This window comes from Daktulosphaira vitifoliae, unplaced genomic scaffold (genome assembly GCF_025091365.1).
Source record: "Daktulosphaira vitifoliae isolate Bord-2020 unplaced genomic scaffold, ASM2509136v1 Scaffold_4, whole genome shotgun sequence".
NCBI lineage: Eukaryota > Metazoa > Arthropoda > Insecta > Hemiptera > Phylloxeridae > Daktulosphaira > Daktulosphaira vitifoliae.
The window spans coordinates 9,327,077-9,344,847 of record NW_026099575.1 but is presented as its reverse complement, the minus strand read 5'-3'; the positions used below and the strand labels follow the sequence as shown (position 1 = coordinate 9,344,847).

Sequence of the window (17,771 nt, the reverse complement as noted above, 5' to 3'; positions counted from 1 at the left end):
TTTTTTTTTGATAGATGCATAATGTCTTTACTTATCATTTGATGTATTTTTTTTATAAATTTGACCCTTTACCTGCCAATTCAAAATGACAACTTTTTCACAAAAAATTAACTTATCAACTTAACTTTTGATAGTGTTCCGGAAATACTGACACTTTTATCAATATCTTAAATTAAAGCTACTGTACTTTAATATTTAATAAAATTTCGGACTTTATTTTGTCTTCACGGTGAAAATGGCTACCAAATGTTATTTTTTTGAAAATTCTCTATTTTATATTTTACATTTTTAACTTCTTAACGCTATAATTTTTTGAAAAATGTATGGATCAATACAATTTTTTTATAAGAAATAATATTTATATACTTCTTTCATTCGGCATACTATTTTTTTAAATCGGACCATTTTCCTTAATACACGGGTGGGTTCAAAACATAAAAATTGCATATAGAAAGTAAAACTTTTTCAACTTAATTTTTGAAAGTGTTCCGGGGAAATACTGACACTTTTATATATATCTTAAATTAAAGCTTATGTAATATACTTTAATATTAAAAAAAAAATTTGACTTTATTTTGTCTTCATGGTGGAAATAGCTAACGTATTCAAAAATATGCTATTTTTGTGTTAAAATTCTTGGTTTTGTATTTTATTTTATTATAAGGGGATTACACTGATTTTCATAAATATTATATCAATCTAATTGATATAGTATAAAAAGGTAAACATATTTAAATTTTTTTGTTTCTTTGAAGTCGAGAAAAATAACTTTAAAATTTGAACTAGCTAAATTTCCATTTTAATTAAGTGACGAATACGATGTACGGTTTCTGAGACGGTAACACTTAAGTCTTTCATGCCTGTGGCACTGAATTTTTTCTTTATTCTTTTTGAGTTAAAAAAAAATGTTTAACTCATTTGATTTTTATCTCATTTAGATTCAATAAATTCAATAAATATCAAGGATCCCATCACTGTAGTCTCCTCTCGTGAGAAAAAATTCATATTAATATTATTTTACTATGTGGTTTTTTTTTTTTTTTGTAGCTATTATTTATTTTCTCAGCTCTCGCTTGACCTACTTTTTTAACAATTTTTTTTTTAGTTAGTTAATCTAAAAGTGCATTTAAATTCGTCTGAGTATCCCTATGAAAACTTAAATGAGAATTTCAATAAAAAATTAATTACTCTGTTCTATCAAATTTACGTTAATTTTCAACAGACGTACTACGAAAGAAGAAAATCTAAACCGTTATTCAATAAAGAAGTTTTTGAAATACGGCCCCGTTTTTTGTATAGACTGCTCAAAAAGACGATGTAAAAACTTCTACTATAGATCTCAGAATCGATTTTGAGTCTTCGAACAAATTTCCCGAGAATACCACTGCATATTGTTTAATCATACACGACCGCATAATACAATATAATCCATTTAGTAGTGAAGTTCGAATGTCGTAAATAGTGTATAAATTACTAACTAGCGAAATACAACATNATGTCGTAAATAGTGTATAAATTACTAACTAGCGAAATACAACATTAACGTTTACTGTAGTTATTATTATTTTAAAAATAAAGTAAACATTATACAACAACGATTAAATATTTATTTTTACATTAATAGTCATTATAATGATTTGCCATTATTATTTTCAAACAAGATAATTATATAAAAATTTTCGGTCAACACATAGTACACTAGAGAATCTAAATTATAAATTAATGTATAATAAATTTACTTTTAATCATCGTCATTTATTACCCGTATCGCCGTACATCAGCATAATACAATCTTTAAAATGTTTTTTCATATAATTAAAATGAAAATCGTACACCAAAGTTTTTGAAATGTCCAGTATACAGAATCCCGCGTACACCGGTTTTGTAAAATGAATAATTTTATTGTCCAAAACGAATATTGAAAGATTTTCCTTGTACGTGACACAATGGTTGAAAGTGTGCTTTTTAATCAATTTAGCGGCACGTTTAGGATCGCACACGAGTTCCATCTTTTTTCTGAATTCAACGCGTTCCATATACTTACCTTAATAATAAAATATGATATTAATATAATTTATAAACATTTATAATAATATGCTTTTTACCAAAAAAAGAATTATTCATTAATTTGAAAAATTTTTTTTCAAAATCGTTAGTAGCCGCCTGCCGCATTTCCGTGTTTAATTTGATGTACTTGGAAAGCCATCTGGACTGTTTAAATTCTAAAACTTTGTGCACCTATGATTATTACAGTTATTATAGTAAAATAATTTTAAAAAAAAATATTCAATTTTTATATCACCTTTTCAACTTTAAAACCGTTTTCCATCGCTTGCTTTAAATTCAAATAGTGCCGCTGTTGCCTCTGTATATTTTCGGTTCTGTGCTAATATCAAAGCGATTNATGACATGATGTTCTTTAGTTTCTAAAGTTGAAAGTAATTTTTTCGCTTAGAATTTGGGGGTATTCTATTCTAGGGTAGAAAAGGGATTTTATCATGCATGTCATGCTTTCCTTCCGGATACGATACTGTTACTTCCAGTGCAAGCCCGATGTTCGAATCTCCGTCCATCTCCTGCAGTCTTTTCAAAACGGTTTCTTGGTCCTCGTCTATCCATCTGAACCCTGCGTACGGAAGATTTTGTGACATACTCCAACCGTACAAATTGTTTACATCTAAATAAATAATTTCGGACCTGGGCTATTCGTCGTCATAATTGGGCGTTTTTAAATTATTTGCTTGAGCGTATTTAAGTACAGAATTTGTCATACCTCCCCTTATTCCTCTTGAAATGAAAATTTGTTTTTCGTAGTCGTATATGAGTTCTAATTTTACAGTTGTGTGTAGCAACATCGCGTCGAAAGATAAACCGGGACTCGTATAATAATACGACGGTTTCAATCTATACTTTTTCAAACATAGTATTTTGAAATTCGAAAATACATCCGCTAGTATAGTGACATCGGTTTTCAAATACAGATCCGAATATTCCCTCAAATTTTTACAATTAAAATGTAACCATACAGTTTGCGCATGTACATAATCTTCATCGCTAATATGCGATTCGGTCAATTCATTATAAAAGTCTTTTTTACACGGCAATTCAGTAGTTTCCAGCACATCGTAATTACTCGTGAAGGAATACGGGTACACACCTTTGCATGTGACCAAATCGATTTCCTCTGCCAAAAATACTTTCGCCGTTTCCTCGAATAGATGTTTACCGACAGCACGTAAATTGTTTACAAGTGTGGCCAGACTGATGCCCATGAACCTATACTTATCGATGAATTTGACACTGAACGTGTTGGAAACATATTTTGAAAAACTTATATATTTTTCTTCGGTAGACGGTATTAGAGAAATTCGTCCTTTTGAAAAACTTAATTCTCGCACGAGAAAATGAGCGTCGTAGTTGCTTAACCCGTGAAAAAAACGCGGTACGAATGTAGGTGTTTTTAATTGATGATTACAATTATTACATAAAGTATGTCTATATTTACCGTTCAAGTGATTGTGATCGGCCACTTTCTAATTCTCATCACTGAATTCGATTTTATATAAATCGCAATTTGTTTTCATTGCGTGTATCGCCGTTTCTTCATCTGTCATGATGATTTCGACATTTGTTTTCAACAGTACTTCGATTTTCAGCACTTCTTCGCACACTTCTTTCACAAACCGAGTGGCAACATCATTCGACCCGCTGTTGCCTCTGTATATTTTCGGTTCTGTGCTAATATCAAAGCGATTTAATAATTTTACGGACACACTGTCAGCCGCTTTTATTAGAAAACAATAGCTCATCGGTTTATGTTCTTGAATGGCGCGGGTATTATCACCCATTTTTTGTCTACTTTTTCAGATAGCGATTCAAAATCGCAGTAAATTGAAAAAGGATGTTCCTGCATTTTTTCAAATACTTCAAATTGTAATGTAGTTCCCTCCTCCGGCATTATGGGTAAAAATTATTTATTTTCTCCGCAGATTTTTTTATGTTCTTTTAATGATTCAAACCCGAAAAGTTTATATTTTTTACGAATGAAATTGAAACCCAAAAAACATCTTTTGCAAAACACCATTTTGGATGTATTTTTAGTCATCTGGCTCTGTACTAAACGCCCAAAATCTGTTATATACGATAAACTAAATGCGACATACCGTCTATCTCCTCATCGCCATTTCGTTTTTTACTAGCCAATCCGTACACATTAACCGATGTATTTTCGTTATTTTTTTCAAACGTTTTTATTTTGTCAATAGGTGTGGGAAATGTTAGTCCGGAAAAATTATAATCGTGATTTAATGATTTATAATTATTTCCGACAATATTAGTGTTGAATGGAATAGGTTATGTAATTAAAAGATTTAGAAATTATTCGTAATATAATAGTATTTAATATGAAATATCAAAACATATAATATAAGAGATGTACAACGGCAACGGGTCACTTTACTTATAGACGGCGAAACTACGACTAAACTGTAAACATGTATACAATAGACTGCATTGAGTAAAACAACATAATCATAAAAGGAATGTGTCCCTTTGACCTTGTACTATACTAACATAAGTAAAATTACATTAAACTGTTATCTTAAATAATATTACTGTACCCAGTGTGTTGTTTAATAATATCAACAATTAGCATTATTTTTCCCTCTCATTTTTTTAGCCAATATCGCCCATTTAAAGCAAAAAGAATCAATATTTTGCGGATTTATAACAGTGCACTTATTTTTAATATCTTTCGGTAATTCAATAAAGGAGTTTGCTGACAATGGAGAATATTTATAAACACCTAGAAGTATCCCGTCTATACATAAAAACGAAAAATTGCTCCCCTTGCCCGCGTAATTCTTCTCTTCATCAATTAATTTTTCAAACGCGTTATCGACAATCGTACTGATATCAGTACTGGCAAATAATTCCACGGCGCTAGTTTTAAAAGATCGATTCTCGTTCGTGTCAGACTGATTCGGTATATTGTAAGTGGCTTCCAATTTTAAATTGAATTTGATCCGACCAACGTTTTCCAAACACTCGTATAATTTATTTATTAATTCGTTTTTTATTTGAAATAGAAATGATTTATAACCGTCAATTTTTTCCACATTTTTTTTATAAAACCAGAAGATTTTATTTAACGAGGAGCCTATTAACTGAAAAGTCGATGATGAAATTTTATCTAATCGCCGCTGTTTAATCCGTACACTACTAACCGTAACATCATTATTATAATTTCTTTTCATTCCGCCCGTACACGACGGTACACCCTCATTTCCTGCAACGAACAGACTACTGAATTTACCCACTCGTTATTATTATTATTGTTTACTTACCACACGACTGTAATGTTCTCGAATCCGGATGATTCCCGATCGCTATATTATAATCAATTCCGTATTTTGTGAGATCTATATTACCATACAATTTATTTAATCAACTATAGTTAATTTAAAAAAATATATATATAAATATTTTTATACTAACGATGCACTTTTTGAACGCACGAGTGAGTTTTTATCTGATAATGTTGAACTGCATAAATGACACGGAAATCTAATCCCATCGTGTTTTATTCGATGTCTTACAAAATTTCTTTTAACAGAAAAAGTTTTATCACATTTATCACAGCTAAACATATTTAAAAGAGGTCGCCGAATACTGATTCAAACCGTTATAAGACAACTTTATATAGCAGTACATTTATCATTAACATAAAAGCGCTGTGTCTTTATGAATGAGTTAATCGCATATATTTACGACACCCTCAAATTGTTTATGAGTTAATCACACATACACACACACACACATTTAAGACATTTTAAAGTTGTTTATGAGTCAGTCACACACACACACACACACACATTTAAGACAAAAATTAAATCTTGTATACAAAGGAAATGTAGAAAATAATTTTATTGTAGATTTTGTTGAATAATTTTCACATTAATGTATATATAATCTAGTCAATAAAAACTCTGTAGATTAAATGACGATGTTAATTATTTTCACTAGAAATAATTTTACTATGGTAAAATATAATGAAATAAATTTCGGTTTAATAGATTTGTTTATGTCTAAATATAGCGGTATTGAAATTAATGACAGAGTTTGACACAATGTGTCAGATTTATTTAATTAATAATTTTAAGCATTATTTATAATTCGTATTTTTCATGGAATTAATGACTCGTTATGGGAAAGATGTGTATTTTTCATGTTAATTACTACGGTGAATTAACATTAACGAACGAAAAGTGAAATTGGGCTTAATCGATTTGTTTGTGTCTGGAAATATTAATACAAACAGGCCAGTATTGAAAATACATTTATACATTGTACATGATTTAGCGACGCTCGTATTGTAAAATGACATTTTTGATTTCTGTCGACCAGTAAACGTAACACTATTATTAATTCACAATATTCCGTGTTATAATTCAAAATTCAAAGAAGACTTCAAAAATTTAAGTTAAAGTAAGTTATATTTTACATATCTATATTATCCAAAATTATGTTTGTAAAAAATAATTTTTAATTTTTAGGAAGATATTGAAATCAATTTTTACGGAGGCGCTCATCGGTTTCCAATCGTAAAAATGCATCTTCCATTAAGCAACAACGATGTGGAACATACTGTAAATTATTTAAAATCGCGAAATGTTTCACCATTCTTGATATTGGCGAATATTTTGCATGATTCGAGAAATTTTACAATGTCCGAAGAAGATGTTACTAATGAAGATGCGGTAAAAAATCCGATAGCGCTAGATATGGCTAGAAGCGATATTAAATAATTCAAATCCGAAATATTGTCGGATGCATATAATTTATTATTTAAGCAAAAAAAATTTTTAATTTTAATTTAGTAATGTATCATAATGATAATAATGAATATGATTATACTATATGTACAATGGGCGCTTGTGTAAATGAAGCTGTAAGTAATAGTAATACTTCTTTTATTAAACCGATGTTAAAATTTATAAATAAATCTATAGTTTTTCCAAAAAGACATACGTTTTTAAATTTTTTCATTACCTCCCCAATCTATAAATTGATATTATTTAAAGAGTATTTACAATTGGTCATTAATCTTGTTACACATAACTCGAATGCTTATAAGTATATTTCACACACATAATTGTGTGGTTGGAAAGAGTGTGTGTGCGAGTAAATAGTGCGGCGTATAACCGTCAGCGTACATGGGTTCAAACACTAATTTTATCTGTAACTGAATAAAACTTTTTTCATACCGCCAGAGGTTAAAAATTCTTTATATAATATATATTTAATATAATAAATATTATATTAATAATTGATCAAAAATCATTGAATATTTCATCATTCAACAAAGCTGTAATACATGAACACAGATAAAAAAAAATTATAAAATCGAAATTGTTTGTTTTTTCCAATAAATTATTGAATTAAAAATAGGAGTTATTATTTAAGAAAATTCAAGTTTAATATTTTACACAAAGTAAAAATTCATTCATTTACAGATAAGTGTAGTTTTTGAACCAAATATTTAATAGTTTCTTAAAAAACAAGCGTTTTACCTTTAAAACATATCTCAAATAATACTTATAATATAAAATTATTATAAATAACTATTTGTTGTTTGTGTATAAAAAGTATACTATAATTTTATTTGTTTTTAAAAAAACTAAGTTTACATACTCAATGCTCATTTTCATTTCATTTATCTAGATAATTTGCACAGAGTGGTGGTGCCCACAACACTCAAGCTTTACAACATTAGTGGCAATATATGCACCTAAAGATGAGGAAGACAGAGTAGTTATTCGAAGGGCCAAAGCAAGATATGCTTATTGAACTAAAAATGGAGATATATTTTTTAATAACATTTTTTAAAAAGCATAAAACAATTTTTTAAGATTATAGACTTCTTTAACAAAATGAACTTGAATTAATTTGTTTAACTATTAACTTAAGCGTCCATAAATAATTAACACATTTAATTGAAGTAGTAATTATAATATTCTATATTTTGCCTAATAATTTTTAAATACATAATTATTATGAAATACAAATTAAAATTATGAAAATTATGAAAATAATATGAAAATTATAACTTCAATTTATTTAATGAATTATGAAACAAAATACTTTAGTTTAAAACTATTATAATCTTAAAGTATGTTTTCTTGCTCAAAAAATAAAATACTATATTGACTTACTTATAAATAATCATATTTTTTCAATTTAAAAATAATTTAGATTAGATGCTGCACAACAGACCGTGAAAAATCTACAAAAAATATATATGTATCGCCTAAAGATTGGCCAACTAATTTTGATAAAAATAATCAAAAAAACAAAAGTACATAATATGTAAAAAAAAATTTTTTAACAATTAATAAACTTACTTAATTAAACATTACAGGAATACTGAGCATAAGTTCCGAAGGTTCAAACAAATACATTGACAAAAAAAAGCAGTCAAATGATGATTTATTTGAAATTAAGTAAATCATTGTATTCATAATATAGATTAAAAATAATAATACATTAAAAAGAAAAAAATTACTTTTTTTTAACAACAATGTTCAATAACTTTGGCCAATATTATAAAGATCAAAATTATCCATTTTCATGTGAATAATGAACATGACGGATTTTTTAGATATGGCTATTAAAGTGCTTATCATATTGTATGTATAAATAGATGTCATGGAAGTATTACCAAGCAATATTTTTACTAATAATATTAGGATAAAAAGAAAACCCAGAAATATGTTCATAATTATTTATTTAAACACTTTCATATACTAAAAGTATAAATAATATTCATACTGTTAACCTATATACTTCAAACGAATAAAAAATAAATGAAAAATTAAATTAAGGTCTTATTAAACTATCAATTAGAAAAAAATTTATTACTACGTTAGCCATGAAAATACTTGAAACATAAACAAAAAAGAACATTTGCTTTTACATTGAATTGATTTTTTCCCATTGCCGTGTATAAAAACATAGAAAATAATTATCATGACAATATGTAAATAAAATATGTAAGAGGATTTACGATAGTAAAAAAAAGAATGGTTATTTTATGAAAATTTATACAATAGATTTATTTTTTAATAGTTAAATATAGCTAATTTATTTTAAAATTTTCAATAAAAAACAAATTTAATGAATTAATGTAAATTTTTTATTAAATATTATTTTTTATATAAAATATATAAACTTATAATGTTTACTAAACAAAAAATTAATAAGAATTTTACAGTAGTTCTTTTTTCTTAGTTTTGGACAAATATTAAAAAAAAAAAATAAGACATTTTTAAAAGTACATGTACTCATACTAGGAATATAATATAGGTCTTTTACTAAGTAAATAAAATAATTTAATATGTTTAAAATAATAATTAATGTATAAGATTCACTTAGCAACTAAATGGTAAAAAAAAATTGTTATAATTAAAAAAGGATAACTTGATTTTATCATCATTGTTGTTTAACTATCATTAAAATAACCATGATTGTTAATAGAGGAAGATAGAGAATTTTGAGCTAAATAGTCCATTATAATGTTTAATGTAAAGAAACATAATACAATAAATCCCAAATTATATTTTTATAATAATTTTTTAGGGTAAAATTACTACCTTATTAATAAATTTAAAACTTTTTGTTTTATACACAAATAAATTTAAAAAAATTGAATTATTCTAAAGTTACACTAATTGATTAAAACCTAATCAAAAATCAAAGCCGGGCAAGTTAGTAACTTTTAAAACTAGTTTAAGTTAAATAACTTTAAAATGAAAACTAAGTTAGAATAGAATTTAATTTCTGAAATTTTCCAAATTTTTAACTTACTTAGCTAGAAGTTGAAAATAGTAACTTAAATTAGAGTAAAAATTAGAAGTTAGTTTTTTTTCATAGTTTAAAATATAAATTTAAAAACTTTTATATTAGAATTATTATAAGTATTGGCTGAATCAGCATCAACAGAAACACTTATTTCTATTTTGATGAAAATCTTGCGTAAAAGAGATGTGATTTGCAAAATGTGTACTGACCTAACTGTTTAAAATAAAGAAAAAATATATGTATGGATCATACATTTAATACTAGAGAAGTTCCGTGTAGTAAATACATTCACTAATCAAGTACCAAGTAAAAAATGGTTACAGACAGAGTGCCGGGTAAATTTAGGATAGACATTTTAATTTTAATATTATATTAATGAAACAAAAAGGTTAAAACATTAACTTTACAATATTATCTTCTGTCGAGTGATTATGTTAATTATGTTAATACTCATCTCGTGCATGAGAGGCCTTTCCACGGCTCTAAAATAATCAAATGTTGCAAAAATATTAATTATATAAGTAAACAGTTAAATCCTCCATTAACACCATCATAAAAAATTGGTATATCAAAAATTTTATGAATATAAAATACTCAATATTAGTTATTAACACATTGCAACTAGTTGCTTTAATTTTTAACGATTTATTCTACACATTCAGTTCATTAGTTAAGTGAATAAGTTATTGAGTATTAAAACTAGTAAGATAAGTTAACTTAAGTTTAAATTTTTAACTAGTGCCCAGCTTTTCAACAATATAGATTAATTATAGAACATAATGATATAAATTTTCATTTTAATTTCCTCCATGTCTCCTTACTTATTAATCATTCAATGAACTCTCATCACTTAGGAACGCCACAAGATGACAANGTACATTTCGAGATATTTCTTTACTAAAAATCATTGTTTAACTCAATGGTATTTTTATTCCACCAATTTTAATATGGTAAAAATAATTGCAGTCTTATTAAAAACTTTACATATGTTTTTATGTTTTTAATATTTGCTTAATATATTTTTTATTGAATTTATAGTAAATACATTATTGCTGATTTCAAAGTTGGAGTACCAATGATTCCATGTAAATATGGAGTTCTTGTGAGAAACAAACTTCAATGCAGTATCCCAGTCACATCAAGAATGTTATAGAGTTTAATCAAGCGGTAAAAAATGATAGTATCATGGTCTTTATGCAAATTAATGGTTATTATCAAATTAATTGGATCAACTTGTTAGTAAAAAGTACATTGATGTTAAGAAAATTATTACTATTTGAAATATTTTTATAATTCTCTTTAGATNATTTGAAATTAATAATTTTCTTTCTTTTATTAAGGAAATTTCAAAATTAACACTTCTCTTAAAATAATTGACATACTAGTAACTCAGATCCTATTACTGTACCATGTATACGGCCCTGACCTAAGATTAAAATTTGATCAGTTTTTTTAATAAAAAGAAAAGGTAGTGATTTTGTATACTTACTTCTACCAAAAAATTAGTTTGAGACCCCATCAATAAAAATTAATTTATGTCTTTTTCATTTAAATTAGAAATATTATATATTCTAATAAAATAATTAATAGAAAAAAAATACAGTAATTTTTTTTAATACTAATTAATATATCTATACTTCAATTTTCTTTTAAGTCAAAAGATTTTTAATTATTGCTTTATAACAACTAATTTCTGCTGAAAATTTTTTTTAATGATCTTATTAAAATCTGAAAAAATAAAAAGAGAAGTAAATTGATGTATAATTCATTTTTTGGTGTATAAGTATTAATAATTACCTAGATTTTCATAGATACTTTATTAATAATTAATAAATCATTTATTATTATAAATTTCATATCCAAATGTTAATTAGTTCTGATGTACCCCAGTCTCATTTAAAAATAATAATTGAGGTTAAACCGTGCTAAGTCTTTGATAGGCAATTTTTAATTTTTATTAGCAACAAATATATATTGAACATGTTGGAATAATCTATTTTCATAATAAGACAACTGAACTAAAGCTTTTTCTGGTTAATAATAACATGTGTCAATAAATACCAATATAAAATAATTAATAGTCTCCATCACACAAGCACTAAAAATCTGATGTATTTTTATGATCTAAGGCTGTTAAGATTTCATAATACTTTATATACATATCCTGGAAATAAAATTAATTATTTATTAAAATAAGATTATTTTTAATTCAGTGCTTGAAATATGACTATAAATAAATGCTTACCTTAAATTAAATGAGAAATAGAAATATGTTCTTCTAATCGAATATAAAATTCCATAATGAATTGTTTCATTGATATGTATACAAATAAATATGTAAGCATCTTATGAATAAATTTAAATAGAACTTATTAATTGTCAACGCAGTAATTTCTAATTATGAATAATACATAACTTTTCAATTAAACACACTTTTCAAACTGTGTACACAACCATGTGACAGATCATTGTTTACAAGCGACGATCTAATATAGTCATTCATTGTTTGCATAAGTTTGTAACAACTTGTTAACTGATAAAAATCAAACAATTCTCATTACGTCATATAGGTTTTTTTTCAACAACCAACATAGAAGTATACCTATGCTTTTTCTACAGATATCGAATTACTAAAAACTGGTAGCGCTTATCGATTTACGACCCATAACGTTCTCGTCTTTAATGATTTTTTCTTAATAAACCCTAAACTTTAGAGAGCCGCGGAGCGCTTAATATTTAATAAAATAAAATATTTTTTTACAAAACATTTTTTTTTTATTAAACTTAATCTAATGGTATAAAAAAAAAATAGGGTTGCCATTTGAAAATATGAAGTTGACACTATTTTTAAGCAAAAGGGATGGTGGTAAAAATTTAAATTTTCTCGTGAAACCCAACTCTAAAAAATTAATGTATAAAAATAGTGCTTAAATGTTACAATAAACTAATGAAAGGTCAAATTTTTAAAATAGAATTATTGTCTACTTTTTATGATTTTCTCATCTTTTTCGGATGATTTTCTCTTTAAATTTGTGCTTTCAAAAGATGATAACTCTTATAGTTGCTCTTTTGCTCCATATTTTGTGGGTTCTAAATGAATTATTTGTTCTTTTGGAGTTTCTTTTAATTTATCAGTAGACACTTCTGGTAATATAACGTCATTTGACGTTGTCGCATGTAAAAGTTCAGAACTAAATTTTGCCTCTAAAATTTATGTTTTAAAATATAAGAAAATAATTTCAATAAACATAATATGCAAGTTAATATTTATAAAAAAAATTATTGTGTACTTTTTATGATTTTCTCATCTTTATCGGATGACTTTCTTTTTAAATTTAAACTTTCAGAAGAGGATATCTCTAGGAGTTGCTCTTTTACTTCATATTTTGCGGGTTCTAAATTAATTATTTTCTCTTCTAGTGTTTCTATTACTTTATCAGTAGACACTTCAGGTATTGTAACGTCATTTAAAGGTTCATTATTAGCTTCTAATTCTTTAAGTATTAAGAGTTTAAAGTATAAAATAATTGTTTCAATAATCGAAATGTAGTTTAAATTTTTTTATGTACTTTTAATGACTTCATCATGTTCTTCGGATAAATTACTTTCTATATTAGGGCCACCATTATCATTGGAAGATACTTCTATGGGTTGCTTTTTTTCATCGCATTTGTTGCGATGCAAATGATTCTTATGAAAACTCTTAACGAATCATAAGAACATATTAAATTATAGGATAATTTTTAGTTAATTTATTTAAAAAATCTACGTTAAGTTAAAAGATATGTTTAGGCTACTTATATAATTTTTGAATATAAAACAATGCAGAATAAAATTTACTCTTCCTAATAAATATGCTGGTATTTTTGGTGCTTTGTCATTTACAATTGGTATATAACTGTTTTTGGCTGGAACTGATAGTTTCTCTCCATATTTTCCAGATTTTTGATTCCTAATAAGTGTTCCAATATCTCCTCGCTGTATCAATTTCTAGGCGTAACCAATGTCAAATTAAAATGAATAATTGGAATATAATTAATATGTTATTATAATCTTCCATAAAAAGTCTCTTTTCTTTAAAAATCTTATTGGAAATAATAAAGATTAAGATGTTAAAATTGAAATTATTTACAATCTTTTACTAATATTTCGAAAAATAATACATTTAGACAGCTGCTCTAAATAATAACAAACATTAAATTATTTCTACTAAAGTGTAAGGGTCGATATATCTATACAATTTTAATTACCACTTTCTCTGCAATAATTTCATCGCTTTCAAGCTGTTTACGATAGGTTCGTTTTTTTGGTTTAACTGTATTTGTTTCAGTGTTAATATTTCCACTAGAATTTGCTGTTAAGAGAATATTATTTTAAAAGTTATTAATTAAACAGTTAATTTTGAAAATGTTTATTGTGAAAAAATGCATTGACGTAGATATTATATCTACTCTAATGTTTATAATATACTGAAATAGTAAATAATATAAAACAATTTTTATCTAGATTATAGTACAATAAAAAAGTAATTATTATTTAGCAAAAAGAGAATAATATTTTTAATTTCTTGTTATATTTTATATCTAATCGTTTTCACGTCTCTTGATAATTAGTTAATTAATCTTAATAGTGTCTACAGTTATTAATTTCACCTTTAGACTGTTTTGATGTTTTGGGATCTTCTGGACTATCAACGACTAAATTGGAACTCATGAAACGACGATTCCAGAATTCTTCAATTCTGCGTTTCACAACATTCATATTTGTTTCATAAATATGACTATCCGTATTATTTTCGCTTGCCATATTATAATTAGTTAAATAACTCTGAATACTTACACGATATGATAGCTTATTTGACGAGCAAACACGAAGTGATCCCAATGTCAACATAGACAACGTTTATATATGATAAAGTCATGATTGTCATGGAGAGTTAATTCGTTGAATTCTTTTATTATAAGCCACTTAAATATTTGAAAATTAAAAATTATTTGTAATCAAAATCGGTCCAGCGAGAGATGAGATTGAATGGTAACAGACAAAATAATTATATTAAACACATTATAGTATATATAATACTTCACATCGCAGTTAAAACTATTAATTTTTTAATTAACTCATAATTAATATAGTAATAGTAAACAATTAAATAGTATAGTAGTTATCATTGTACAAATCATTAAAAACATTTATTTTTTAAGACTCTGGTTGGGTTTTAGTCTTCAATTTTACTAAAATTTAATCAGTTCCATCATTAGCTGTATTTTGATTTTTTAACTTAGCTACTTAAATATGAAATTTTGTCATATTAAAACTGATTAATTACATTTGATTTCAACATTAGAAAAAAAAATAAATTTTTTATACTATTCTAAAGTTTTAATTATGTTGAAATTATTTACAAGTTTGGATCAAAGTTAAAAAAGAACAATATTTTTTGTTGTCCTACTCTGACAGACAAAATGTACTTTTCATTAAAATCTTGTATTAAACTGAATTTGTAGACATGTTAATAATAGGTTCATAGTCTTCCTTGCCCAAAGAAGGAAAAATGTCAAGATTTGTTAAAATTATTTTAGGATTAAAAAATTCCATTAATTCTGACTAAAATGGTTTAGTATTAACTATGATCTAGTTAATGTAAAATATCATTGTGCCAGTTTTATTTAAAAGTCTTTTAGTATTTATTCATTGAGTCTAAAAAATTTTTACAGTTTATTAGAAATAATTGACACATTATTAAAATTAAGACATTCATGTAGCTAAATTGCATAGCTGACACGCCGTTACATATCACGATAATAAACAATGGGTTTAATTAAATGTGTATTAAAAAAGTTTATTTAAAAACATTTTAATTAACATACTTTTAATTTGTATTGATATTAATATTTAAATAAATTCAGAGTTTTATAAGTTTTTTATGTACAATTACTATTTTTGAAGTGATCTTAACAATTTAGATGATTTTTTAAATGAAATTTAATATTCGATTTTAATCTTAATTGTTTGTTTTTAACTTAACTAATTTTTAAGTAATAAGTAATACTATAGTGTATAACACTATGGTAATACTTAAGTATATACTATAACTTATAAAGATAATAATTCTCATGATGACAGCATTTTGATCCCTTATTGGAATGAGACACAGTTAAAAATCTGTAAATGGAAGTAACGACAATACTTATTACGAGTCTGATGATGAAATTAAACTAATATTTTATATTCAATATAATATTTCAGTTTTGTTTATTTATTCAAGATAAAGAAAACCTAATACTATATTATTACAATTAGTAGTTTATAATTAATTTTATAGCACAAAAAAAATTTATAGGTAACCCAACCCAACTCTTTGATGAAATCATCAATAAAAATTCTACTAATACATTTATGCATAAATAGTTGAGAATTTAAGATGTTAGGGTAGTAAAGATTTTTAATATTTATTGGTAGATCATATTTCTATAATACTCATCTTCAATTTCATAGATTAATTTTGAAGAAAATTGAAATATGAGTCATCTAATTAATGAAAGGTGTTCGGTCATTTTTTTAATACTCAATTTTTAATTTTATATCTTTTGTGATAAGTTCAAAAATCCCTAAACTAAAATATTTTATGAATTTAAATGAGTTGATTTTTATTAGATTTTAAAACTTGAATAATTTAGGCTATTAAAAAATGTTTCAATATTTGAGGTTGCAATTAAATTAAAAAATAACTTGCATATATTCTATGTATAGGCTAAAAATACTTTTAATCATATCATTATCATATTTCTAATCTAAATTTTTCAGATTATCAAAAATTGATACAAATGCCATTGATACAAAGTTTGATCCATTATCAGTTTTATACAAAATCACTTAATTCTAAATTTGAAGTTATTGATAAATTTAAGAAATTATTCGAACGAGAACATCTTATGATTTAATCATCTTTAAGGGATAGTATTTTTAAATAACTATTATTTACTTTCCAAAGTCAACGAATTTACTTGCTCATTTTTAAAATAATATTTTCGTGTTATATTTCAATAAAATATGATTATTAATAGTTTTATATTGACTAACAAAAACATTTATATGACACTTTTATACCAACACTCAATTTAATTGACATATGTTATAACTAATAATTCTTAAATAAAATTCAAAACTAACTTTAGATTATTTTCAATGACTGCTTTCATTTCCACAAAGGATATTATATTTAATTCTAATCCAATACAAAAATAATTCACACCTGAATTAAGTTTTATTTTTATCTAAATATACAAAAATAAAAGTAGTACAAAATAAATATTGTAATAGCATAGAACTCTACATAATTTTTCTGTGCATTTCCAGAAGTAAAGTAAATGTATTTATAACATATTTAAGTTAATTTTTTGTTTTATAATGTGCTCAATGCTCAATATNTATTTTCGTGTTATATTTCAATAAAATATGATTATTAATAGTTTTATATTGACTAACAAAAACATTTATATGACACTTTTATACCAACACTCAATTTAATTGACATATGTTATAACTAATAATTCTTAAATAAAATTCAAAACTAACTTTAGATTATTTTCAATGACTGCTTTCATTTCCACAAAGGATATTATATTTAATTCTAATCCAATACAAAAATAATTCACACCTGAATTAAGTTTTATTTTTATCTAAATATACAAAAATAAAAGTAGTACAAAATAAATATTGTAATAGCATAGAACTCTACATAATTTTTCTGTGCATTTCCAGAAGTAAAATAAATGTATTTATAACATATTTAAGTTAATTTTTTGTTTTATAATGTGCTCAATGCTCAATATTATTATTATTATATTATAATCAACGCCAAACGGCTTTTACAAAATTAACAGATAATAACAAAATTGGACAACAGATAA

The 17,771-nt window shown here is 25.1% G+C and overlaps 2 protein-coding genes and 1 long non-coding RNA gene across 5 annotated transcripts in view; 1 reads left to right on the top strand and 2 right to left on the bottom strand.

Annotated features, from left to right (window-relative positions):
• LOC126905247 (uncharacterized) overlaps positions 1-17,771 on the top strand; it is a 78,346-nt gene that overhangs the window by 19,112 nt on the left and 41,463 nt on the right. The gene's annotated exons all lie outside the window — the stretch shown is intronic.
• On the bottom strand, positions 4,641-5,994 carry LOC126904919 (uncharacterized). Its single transcript, XM_050684324.1, has 3 exons — positions 5,497-5,994; positions 5,346-5,420; positions 4,641-5,287 (listed from the first exon to the last, which is right to left on the bottom strand). Exons 1-3 carry the CDS (start codon positions 5,573-5,575, stop codon positions 4,641-4,643), a joined length of 801 nt encoding a protein of 266 aa, XP_050540281.1. The 5' UTR covers positions 5,576-5,994.
• On the bottom strand, positions 11,189-12,560 carry LOC126905256 (uncharacterized). 3 transcript variants are annotated; one of them, XR_007703921.1, is made up of 4 exons: positions 12,104-12,560; positions 11,656-12,022; positions 11,348-11,586; positions 11,189-11,284 (listed from the first exon to the last, which is right to left on the bottom strand). It is a non-coding gene; the product is annotated as an uncharacterized LOC126905256 (long non-coding RNA). The 3 variants fall into 3 exon arrangements; XR_007703920.1 differs by having other exon boundaries at positions 11,189-11,586; positions 11,656-11,851; positions 11,920-12,022; XR_007703919.1 differs by having other exon boundaries at positions 11,189-11,586.